The sequence below is a fragment of the Gopherus evgoodei genome, chromosome 1, assembly GCF_007399415.2.
Source record: "Gopherus evgoodei ecotype Sinaloan lineage chromosome 1, rGopEvg1_v1.p, whole genome shotgun sequence".
In the NCBI taxonomy this organism is placed as follows: Eukaryota; Metazoa; Chordata; order Testudines; family Testudinidae; genus Gopherus; species Gopherus evgoodei.
The window spans coordinates 335,919,989-335,932,237 of NC_044322.1; the positions used below are offsets into that span (position 1 = coordinate 335,919,989).

The following is a 12,249-nucleotide window of genomic DNA, read 5'->3' on the forward strand; positions in this document are numbered from 1 at the left end:
CACCTCATTGTAAAATGCTTATTTAGGCCCACCGTTTTATTTCTATTCCCACTCCTCTCCCCAACGTAAGTGGCTATATCTTATTGCCCTGTATTCCCTCATACCGTTCTCCCTCTCTTCCTTTCCCACCTCCATTTGTCCACACCCCCATCTTGCTTTTTCTTTATTTTTCCTTTCTATTCTCAATCATTTTTGCATATTCCTTGCGCCCTGTCCCTGGTTGCTCCCCCTACCTGTTCCATCATTTATCACAAGGCTTCGTGCTGCTCCGGGTGAGTTGGCATCCATTGGTGGCTCTCCGTGATCATGAATACAAGTTACTAGCAAGCTGCTCAGTGAGCCTATAGCCCTGTACTCATGGGCTGCTGCTGTGGCTTGCCATATTAAGGAGCACAGCATCAGCAGGGAGGGAAAATAGGCTTTGAGAAGCTTCCCACAGCTTTCCCCACAGGAACATGTTTGCATTGGGAAGTCAGAATGGATCCAGGGTCATGCAGCTTTCCCCTCTCACCCGCTCTGTTCTTTCCTCTGCCTACCTAGAGTGATATGCCCCATACCACTGTCTGCTCATCTCCTCTGTCCTGGGTTGTCCCTGGATTAGTCTAGCATTCCCCTGTTGAGAAACTCTTATTTAGGTGCTTAGATGGTACTAAAACCTATATACATTGAGTTGTCTGTGCATTAATATAGACTAGTTAACAGATATGAGTTGATATTTGCTACCGTGCATTTTATCGGGTGTCCCTTTGCTCACTTTTGTTGTTTCCCACCAGTATTGCAGTTGCTAAACTTAGTACCTTACATTATCCTGACTTTTAAACATTTCAGACCAGATCCTGAAAGTTGGCTCCTAGGAGCGGAAGACACGCAGCAACTTGATTTGTCCCTTAATGTTTTATACAAAGCTTATTTTAAACAACTTTGAAATAAAGTGGTTGTATATTATCACAATGTAATCCTGTAAGCCTCTGATAATTAAAATAGTCTCTTAATTACCACATTTGTTTTCAGTGAGGTTAGCTAGTTAAGAAGATTTTACTTCATTGCAGAATAAATATTAGTGTTCCCTCCCCTCCAGCCTGGACATTCCCAACTCCCTCACAGTGCCTATACTGCCATGGACTTCTCTAGATGTGGCAGTTGTATAGGGTCGGAAGTTGAGAATCATAGACTGGTATGGCAGTGGGCCTCAATCTTTTTCATAGTGTGACCCTATGACATGACATAAAATAATTTTGGGACCCCCTCCTACGCATAGTTTCAGGATCCTACCTCATTTAGCCATAAAGAAGGGCAGGGTTTTGGGAAAAAGTCCTTTGAGAGCCCATGTGCTGGTGATGAAAGCAAAGGCCTGAAAGCCAGTAGGACCATGTGTTTTATGTGAAAAGAACCATTGACTTGTAGTGTAACATTAGGAAAATATCACTTGTAGTTCGTGCCACAATTAGCCCCTCTGGAAAATTGGAGACCCTAGTGAAAATGAAATGCTGCTTTCTGTATTGAGCTTTACTGATTGATTTAAATAAAATCATTTGTAGAATGCCTGTTTTAACTTTTCTTTATAGTTTGACTTCACATTTGTAGAGGTTTATCGGGTAAAGAAGTTTCAATTTACATCAAAGCATTTAGAAGACAGTGACAATGATGTCAGGGACGTAGGAAAGAAACATTTTGGCCAGTTCTGCAGAGACCATCCAGTTTGTTGCTGCAATCTTAGTAACAGCGTCTGGAACTGTGATGGAGAAACTTTGGATAGCTCCACAATTGAAGTTAGGTGAGTAACTGTCAAAGTGTATATTATTTGTAGCAAGGTGATCCTTTTAAGGTATCTGCTTTTAAGGTAGTCAGTTTTAAGATGTTAATAGGCAATAGATAACATTATATTCCTAAAGAATTCCATGATGATTTTTAGAATCTTTGTGAAGAATTCCTTTGAACGCTAGCCTTTGCTTTTTACCAAATACTTTCCAGGAAAATATTAAATGCATCCTTTCGCTTTCATTAGAATACACTAAAATGTAGCTGACAGCAGATTCAAATCACATCCTGACAAGAATTTCAATGAGTGGTTGGGTTTGTCAGGGATCATTTGCTTTTGATTTGGGGCTATTTAGTTGGGGTAACCCCAACTATACATACAATGTGGTGGGGGCTAATTTAGCTACAACTAATTAGGAAAGAGATCTTGGAGTCACTGTGGATAGTTCTCTGAAGATGTCCATGCAGTGTGCAGAGGCAGTCAAGAAAGCAAACAGGATGTTAGGAATCATTCGTAAAGGGATAGAGAATAAGACAGAGAATAACTTATTGCCCTTATATAAATCCATGGTACACCCACATCTTGAATACTGCGTACAGATGTGGTCTCCTCATCTCAAAAAAGATATACTGGCATTAGAAAAGGTTCAGAGAAGAGCAACTAAAATGATTAAAGGTTTGGAACGGGTCCCATATGAGGAGAGATTAAAGAGACTAGAACTTTTCAGCTTGGAAAAGAGGAGACTAAGGGGGGATATGAAAGATGTATATAAAATCATGAGTGGTTTGGAGAAAGTGAATAAGGAAAAGTTATTGACTTGTTCCCATAATATAAGAACTAGGGGCCACCAAATGAAATTAATGGGCACCAGGTTTAAAACAAATACAAGAAAGTTCTTCTTCACGTAGCGCACAGTCAACCTGTGGAACTCCTTGCCTGAGGAGGTTGTGAAGGCTAGGACTATAACAGGGTTTAAAAGAGAACTAGATTAAGGAGGTTAAGTCCATTAATGGCTATTAGCCAGGATGGGTAAGGAATGGAGTCCCTAGCCTTTGTTTGTCAGAGGGTGGAAATGGATGGCAGGAGAGAGATCACTTGATCATTGCCTGTTAGGTTCACTCCCTCTGGGGCACCTGGCATTGGCTACTTTCAGCAGACAGGATGCTGGGCTGGATGGACCCTTGGTCTGACCCAGTATGGCCATTCTTATGTTTATGTTCTTATGTTTTCTTCATGTGCCTTCTTGTTTGCTAACTAAAACTAACTGTAAATATCCTGCATAGCAATGGTTGGAAAGGAAGATGGTTCAATCCCTTTCTTCCTACTTCATCTAAGAGCTTATATAGCTATTAGTTGCTTCCACAATTCCCAGGATTCCACAATGAAGATACAGAGAGCAGTTCCAGTGCTCATTTGGGCTAGTGAGGAATTAGTTCCATGCAACATCACAAGTGTGCCAAACTTCTGGTTAGGTTACATAAGGCTTGAGAATATCCACATAGGTGTTTTATAGTTTTTATTATTTTATACCACATTTTCAGGCATAGAAATTATCTTAAAATACACTTTTGGTTTTGTACTTGTACCTTTCAGTTATCCTTCATTTTGAGGGCTGTCATTCATATACATCTCAAAGTTACCAGCATTCCACACAAATTCACTATCTCTTTACTTTTATTGTTAAAACTGACTTGCATCAGAAATAAAGGATCATAAAACTAAGATGATAGAAACTGCATTCTCTAAAGGAGTGAATCCCATATCATTGTACTTAACCTGCATGAAGATACTTTTGGTTGATTTTGGTTCTTTGTCAGATGTTGCATATGACTTTCAGGCCTTGGCAACTAGAGAAGTATATTTCAACTAGGTAAATGTTCAAGGGAGAGGGAGTGTGGAAGGTCGAAGTTTGTTTTTTTAATTGGTAAAAGGAACCAGAAATACAGTACAAAAGTCTGTCCATAGAACAGAGTTCCATTAAACAGTAATCAAATGATTAGATAATCACAATGATCTCTTTCGGCCTTGGAATCTACAAATCATGCAAAACTCCCATTGTGCACCCTCTGTGGGGAGTAGTGGTTGCAGGGCTGGTGAACTTGTGAATATGCACCCCACCGTCCAATGTCCTCTGCAGAAGGGGAGTTTCCCAGCAGTAAGGGTGTTACGTGCCTGGATGCTCTGCAAGGATGAGGCCCACACACACAGGTGAATTAATTGGCTTTAATGAACGTTAAGTGACACACCCGCAACGGGGACTCCATGCGTTGCTGCCACTGGCTTGGGGAGTCCAACGTCCGAACAGCTCGGTCAGGTGCAAAGTCCAACGCGCAAGCTCCAGCCCATAGCAATTATAGCATCATGCTAATATCATGCAAAGCAGCCTCTACATATGCAATAGGGGACTTTCCAACAGCAATGGCTGCCTCCCCTGGCCTTGGGCCAGGGACTTTCTGCAGTTCCCCAAAACACAGGGGCTTCCCACACAGGGCAATTCTAACCGGTTAGAAGCAGCAGCTGCTAGCAACTTCTGTCCGCTAATAACCTCTCCTTGAGAAAGCGCAGGCCCCTAGCTAAACCGTAACAATATCTTCCGGGGTCCCCTACAAGGGGGCAATAGTTTTGTGCTGCAGAATAGAAAGTTTAGCCCCAGCCATGTGGAATGCACAGAGATTCCATAGCAAATGTGATTACTTCTTAGTAAAAAAAACTTAAGTACATAATTCTTATTTTGCAGGGTTCACTGTCAATTAATGAAACTCTTTGCAAGAGGAATAGAGGAGAACTCTAATGATGAAGCTATTTACAACCAGAGTACAGTTGAGCAATTACTATAGATATCCATCCACACAGGTTAAAAAAAGCTAAAGAAAATTACTTGAGTAAATATGAATTTCATTCAAGTTAATAAATATTTTAAAATTGGAAAGCATTTTGATGGTAAAATATTTATAAAATTTTATTTTAATTTCATCTGTGTACATTTTTAAGGATTTTAAACCTTCTCTGAGTCGTCAGGAGATATTTCAGAGAAACAACCTAAATTATGTGTGTGGCAGGAGGAGGATTAATTGGCTTACATTTTCATAATGACTGATGTTCATTCCATTTTTAAAGAACTAACTGACTGGCTGTGTTGCAATAATAATTATAGATGTGTTAAAGTAGTGTGAGTACTTTCCACTGAAATCACACCTTTAGAGGAGATCAAAATGAGATATTTGCAATGTCAGTTTGAAAAGATCTGCTTTGCTAGAATTATTCTATATCTGCATGTGATGAAATACTGGAAAGTAGAGATATATCTTAATTTACTTCATCTCTATTTTTGGTTAATCTTTCATTACTCGATTCTGACTGTATCTTGCAACTTATCAATGCAATTCAAAAATACATTCCTGGCTTAAGTAATAATTTTAAGAGTTTAGAAGTATTTTAGTAAATAAAAGGCACATCTGTATATAAAGCATATCTGATTTTACATACCGTATTTATAAACTCCAATGCATGGAACTTTGTGGGATTATAAAAGGCTTTTGTGAACTGTTTGGATGATACCAAACGGCAGTTGAAGTATCTGACAAGCAGCTCATAGGGGCATTTGTAATACCAGAAAGGCACAGGCAAGAGAAAAATTATAAATATATTATAAAGCACCAGCAAATTCTACATTTTTAAAGTATTTTAAATTAATACACAAAAGGTTCCCTCCTAGCAATGACAATGGCACAGTCCTTTGGAGAGTCCATTATACAAGGTGAACAGGTGGCCAAATGTTCATCTTAAGTGTGATTTAATTGACTGAAAGGTTTTAGGTACTTTTAATTAGTGAAATGTGGAAAATTTGCTGTGTGAAGTCATGGGAAAAACTGACCTTTGATAGATTACAAATTCACTGTGTCAATTGCTTGCTGTTTTAGCAGGGAAAATTGATTATCCTGTACAGATATGGAGTGATTATTTATATGTGTCTATTAATTTGAGTATTAACACTTTGTGCTAAAGTCAATATAGATTTTGGGCTGAATTCTCATTTATCATTCCAGTCTCACACCTACATAATTAAGATCAGAATTTAGCACCCTCTCTCTGTGTTGCCTTTTGATGAGCGTATGCTTTGCTATAAAATGTTCTGTTTGTGTTTGTTTTGTGTCTGAACAACTAACAGTACCATATTTACATAACTTATTGAAACTTCTGTTGTGTAGCTGCATTAGTTTTGCTTTTCACACCTGTTTGTATTGTGTAAACTTTGATAATTTTTCATTGTACTGCTGAAGCACTTGAAGTACAGTTATCATAGATGGCTGATTTTTTTTTCCAATGGAGGCAATTACGTTTAAGTGTAATTACTAAATGGGGTGCTATATCATTACTGTAATGCTATTCGTACTGCAGTGTTCTGATAAAACATATGCAAATGATTTTCCTTTAAAATACAGCAATAGAACGCTTAGACTCTATTTTTCATTATGTACTATTTCAGTGAAATATTTGAATACTTTTCCAAAAGCAGTACTATTTTACGCTGTTCTGTAATGGGATGGGTTGGAAAATTGACTGAACCAATGTTCTTCAAACATACTTAACATAAAAACGTGATTTACACTATATTTTTAAAGCCACATTTACTAACTGTATTTTGAAGTAAAACCTCCTCTGGAAATACAGTAATCCAGTTTTACAAATCCATGTTTTGTAAAAGTATCAAGTTAGTGTAAAAGTTTGCTGTCCACTTAAGTGGCCTAGTGATAGGCATCTAGAGGGAAACCCACATTTCAATTCTTTTGATCTTTGGGTAGGCAGTGGCTCACAGCACTGTGGATGTGGCACTTTTTGCTCACGGGCAGATGGGGACACTCATCATGCTCTAAAGTATCAGTTCCAGCTGGGCAGAAGTATAATTTATGCGTTCAGAAGTGATCATTATCCAGCTGCCCCAGATCAGAGGTGTAAGGCTGAGAAAAAAGGGTTATGTGGGTAAAAAACCCTCGTCCTCTCATGAATGTCCTTTGAGAACTCCTACTGCCAAAGGCTATGTGTATAATGTTCCCGAAAGAATCCTATTCTCAAGGGCCTATTGTGAAGAACAAGCCACAAGGAGAAAGCTGATAGGGAGCTGTGTAGTGTGTTGGAGAGATGAAAGGTAAATTAAAAATTAACTGGGCTGTTGCAACGTAGCAAAAATGTAGCTAATTTTCAAACTACATTGTTTCATCTGAATAACTTTCTTTGTAGTTTTTTGTACAGATCTCTGGCAACTTATGCGCATTTAACATGCGCGATTTCAGCTTTACGCTGAAAGGCCTGGAGTCTGGGAGGGGGTGTAGCCTCAAGTAGAAGAGATGGGGCCTCAAGATTTAAAAGTCCTAGGGCACCAGCTGTGGCTGGGAGTCCCAGGGCCTTTAAATCACTCAGGGGGCTCCCAGCTGCAGAGGTGGCAGGTAGCCCCTGGGGTGAACTAAAGGGCCCAAGGCTCCAGCCACCGTGGAGCTTCAGGCCCATTAAATGCCAGCCCCAGCCCAGCTGCCAAAGCTGCGGGCGGGATTTAAAGGGCTCCACTGGGCTCCCCACCGCAGCGGGAAGCCTGGCGGAGCCCTTTAAATCCCGCTCGCAGCTCTGGCGGCCGGGCAGGGGGGGGAACCCTTTAAATCCCACCTGCAGCTCTGGTGGCGGGACCGGGGGGCAGCATTTAAAGGGCTCCACTGGCCCTTTAAATGCCCTCCTCCCCCCAGCCCCGCCGCCGGAGCTGCGGGTGGGATTTAAAGGGCTAGGGGTTTTGACCATATGCGGTATTCGCTTTACGCGGACGGAACGGAACCCCCACCTAAGATGCGACAGACCTGTACTACCAAAGCATATGTGGTTGTGTGATGTGTTCCAGTTTATTTTTAAGCATAGAGAACTGTGTAAGTAGTGTCTGCTTATGTCTTAGTTAATACTAGAATAGGATTGTTCTTTTCTAAAAACCATCTCAATACTGAAATTACAGATGGAAAAACTAAAAGTTTAACTTTTTAAATCTTGCTGGCTTCAAGATTATAAAAGTGCATTTTGTTCTGACACATTGAAGTGAACTCTTCTGAAAAATAAAATGATGTTGTACACAATATGGCTGATTTTCTTTTGTCATAAGTTTCTGCTCCAACAATTCTGTTCTTTTTGCACAGATTTGAATCTGACCTATTTTGCAATGCTAATTCCCGTACTCTTTAGCTGCTCTGATCTGCACAGCAGAGCTTCAAAATTCAGAACAAGTTGTAATACCTTAGTGCTGACCTGTTCACCCACCCGGATTCTCTCATCTACCAAAATGTACTCATCACCAGATCTCTGTCCTGTTGGTTTGTGATGGCAAGAGCTAGTTGGCACCAACATAAGCAGATTTAGCCAAACACAGAATTAATTAACAGGCTTCCATCTGGGAGATCTAGATTCAAAATATTGAATAGAACTATGTTACTATACAGCCAGTTTGATGCAGAGCAACAAAGACAGAAGAGTATGCATCATCCTTTATGCATATGAGCCTGCTGATAGAGATACAATTGTTTGCAGAAGTAAAGAAACAAGGAACTGGCAAATTAGTCAGTGGATTTTGTTTTTACAGGTGATGACTATGAAGGTCACAGCATATTTTGCAATCTTTGTGACACTGCTGAAAAAGTAATTTGATCACAGCTCATTCTGTAAAATCCTGACATCTGTCCTTTGCCATAGCCATCAAGATCTCCAAGTCTGGAGCTGAAGTCCATTTGTGTAGGAAATAAAAAGATGTCCTACGTTTAAACTGAGTCGTTGTACTGATGATTCACCCTGGATTAAAAACTGAAAGAAACATAGTTGAATTTTAGATAATACAGTTCTCAGATCATTTATTGGTCAGTGTTGCATCTAATGAAAAACTGACATCAGGACTTATTTAGTGACTAGTAGTGATATTGATTCACATTGGAGAAAGAAATGAGTATAACAAATCCATAAAGTTTGAGTTTACAGTATGCATAGATTACAAATGACAATATGAATGTGGTCCAATAAAAGATGTTACCGCACTCACCTAGTCTCTCTAATATGAAGACTATACATGTGAATAACAATAACTCTTTCCAAAACCCAAATATAAGAAAAACTTGCACAATCTGGTATAAATTCCATTACTAAGACAATGTTCAGATATCTACCAAATCTTTGAGTTTGTACACTGTTGCCACAACACCAATAGCAATTTTTAGCAATTATCTTTCCAGAACTTAGTCTGTGACTGAAAATAATTAGATGTCTGTTTAAATAACTGATTTATAAGATGCATACTGTAAAATAGCAAACAAAGCTTTAGATGCAGTGCAATTAAGTATTTGGGTGCACTAACTATATTGTACTCTATAAAACCAAAGTGAACCACAAAACTAGTGAACAGATAATATCTTCTAGACATCTGCCTTAAACAAAAACATGGATTTTTAAAATGTCAATATAGTAAGTAACTCCATCACTGTTTAATACTAGGAAATGAAACATGTTTTCTGTATATCCCAGAAAGCCCAGAATGAGAATACGTGTCTCAGAATTCTATTTGGGAGAGACACCGCCTGTTCTCTGTGTATGTCCGAATTTCTGTCTACTATCTGTTGTATTTCCAAGGTGCCTATTGGTGCAATATCTATATGGTTTTTATCCATGTAGTTATATAAACAAAGGTCAACCTCCTCAGACCAAAAAAAAAAGTGCTAGAGCATAATCAGTATTAAGTGAAAACTGCTTGAAGCTAAGCAAAGAAGTGATCTGTAGGACGATTCACTGGTATTTACCTGGCTGTTGCAGAAATGGCAGTGCATATTTGCATAGGGTCTTCAAATAGATCATACTCTGTGCCATATTTTCAAAACTTGGGGTCAGAACCTCAGGTGTGAGATGCAATCACTTTCCCTGCCCTATGCCCTATGCATGAAATTGTTCAGTACTGAAGAGTTTTTAAACAAGGTTTGGGGCTTGGTGTACAGAGACCTCAGCATACATAGTACTGTGCCAAATATACCCTAAAAATCTTTTAATGCTTTATCAAAGATAGAGAAAAGAAGGAAAAGCAGTTAAAGCAATTACAATGTAAACTATTAAGACTTTAATGTTAACAGTGTCCCTTGTTCCCTTTCCCAGTAGCCAGAGAGCATTTTTAGAAATAAACCTCCCTGGCTGGACATCACTTAGTTGGAATTAAAGATGGCATCGACTGGATTTTCGTTATTTGGGATGGGCTGGAGCTGTTGTTGGTGCCGTTGCTAAAGTCCAGTCCCGTTTCCTAGAAGACAAAACAAGACAAACATACACAAAAGGGGAAAGGAAAAGAACGATAAAAACAGAAAGAACCCCAGCTTCTGTCTCTAGTGTTGACTCTCTCTTGCAGCCTCCCTGCTGGAAAAACCACAGGCATGGTACACGGACTTATCAGCCACTTCAAGACCTGGCCAATTTGTACCAGTGTTGAGGCTGTTTAGGGCTTTGCATTTAGCTTTCTGTTCACGGGCTGACCGCAGTGTTGCAAAATGTACAGTCTTGGCTGTCTAAGACAGATTCTTATTAGAGAGAACGGAAAAGAAGAAAGAAGGTATTTGAGTGAGAAAATATTATTGTATCCCAGGTGGTCGGGATTTAGCTGTAGCTGGTGGAGTGGCAGTGTCATCTGGCTCCCTGAGTCTGGTCATGACATCTTCAGGATTAGGATGAAGAAGGTCTGAGGTCACAAGAGATAGTGCGGGTGGCAGCCATGATGGGAAAGGTTGCTCCTTCCCCTTCACTCTCTTTCAGACAGCCCCACCTCTTCATATTCCTCTCCCCCCCCCGTTTTTTTTGAGGACCCCAGAAGGGAGAGATGAGTGGAATAGCCCGTTCCTTCATTATTGTGTTCACTAATTTGACAATAGGGAAACCCTGTAATTTGACACAAAGCTTATTTGAGATAAGCCTTTAAAGTCTCTTTATGCAGCTGCATAAGAGAAGAGGCCAAACAGATAAATCTCCAAGCAGGTAACTAGACTGAATATGCGCTTGAATGTGTTCTGATATCTGTGGGAAACTGGGTATTTTGCTTCAGCCTCCTCTTCCTCTGAACAAGCACGTGCCACCGCCTTAGCTTTTTTTTATATTTCCTAAAGCACTTTGGCAGAGAAGGCTGCCTAATGATGGGGCTGGCTGCAAAATGGTGAAATGTTGGCAGTTAACTATGCTAGCTGGCTAGTTGGCATATTGCTAGCAGTGGTGGAGCTGTGCTAGTAGCAACAGCGGGAGAATATGACCAAAAGAATCAGAAATGTAGACTGCATTTGAAACGTAGGCATCTATAGGAAATTGCACCTACAAAATCTGTGCCCTGGAACACTAGCAGATTTTGAGGTCCTATAGATCCCTCTACTGAAAATAAATTCTCTTAAAATACTGTATATTTCAATGAGAAGTTTTGTTTCTGAAGGTGGGCTGGCAAATCCAAGCCAATTGTTCAGAAATGGCCAAGAAAAGAGATGTGCATTTTTTCTTGAAGCATATGAATTGACTTCTATTACAAACTGATACTTTCTGGTTTTTAATTTTTCTTTCAGTGATGATTGAGTGCAAATAATTCTGGATAATTCATATAAAACTATGTTGATCTGTAGTTGTTTTCTTTCCAATTACTTACTTTTTTTAGATGAACGAGTTGGACAACGTATCTGATTTCTGGCTTCATTAGAGATGTTTAAAAATGTCATGCAGACACCAGAAAAAAATAGATTTTTGCCACTAGATGAAAACAATTTTGTAGCTCTTTTGTGTCTGGGATCCTTGGGCTCTTTATATGGCTCCTGTAGATTTAGTCTGGCTTGGTGATTGGTAATGGGATGTAATGTTTTGTCTCTCACCAGGTCATACGTAGTACTGGCCATTTGTTAATGAAGGCCATTTTCGTCAGACTGCTATATGATGACCTATGTGAAATGAGCCTGAGAGCTCCGTCTAATTCATATTTGCCAAGTGTCCACCTACTAGCACACCCATCACTCATTCTAATTAGCACTTTTGTTGGCAGTCTCAATAGAGGGGGCAAGAAATAAACAGATTCTGAAGCTGGGCTACCGTTTCATCCCTGATGGTGGTTCCTCCTGAGGCACATTGGCAGAATGTGGGTGAATACTGGCAGTAAGTTTCTAGTTCCCTCACTCCAGCACCTTTCAGGAAACCCACTGTAAAAATCACTCCCTCGCTTTTGTATCATTTGAAGTCACTTTGGCAAATTTGTGTGAAATCTGCCACTTTAAGTGCAAGAATTCCAGAAAATCCAACTCTTGCTTTCTTCTCTATGTAAATTCCTGGCTATGCCCCGCCCTCATGTGCTCGTTCATGCTGCAAATCATTGCTGAGCTCTACTGTTCTGCCCAGCCTTTCCTAGAGCTTATCCAGCCTACATCTGGCCCCTTCTTTTCTGTCTGGTTTTTCCGTGCAGGTTTCTCTTCATGCCT

At 39.8% G+C, this 12,249-nt stretch overlaps 1 protein-coding gene across 1 annotated transcript in view; it reads left to right on the forward strand.

Moving 5' to 3' along the window:
* The window catches only part of CERK (ceramide kinase), a 75,943-nt gene extending 68,072 nt beyond the window's left edge, over nt 1-7,871 (forward strand). Inside the window, 2 exon segments of the mRNA XM_030549256.1 lie at nt 1,566-1,774; nt 4,497-7,871. Coding sequence (XP_030405116.1) covers nt 1,566-1,774; nt 4,497-4,596 — 309 coding nt within the window. The 3' untranslated portion in view covers nt 4,597-7,871.
* The last annotated feature ends 4,378 nt before the right edge of the window (nt 7,872-12,249 follow it).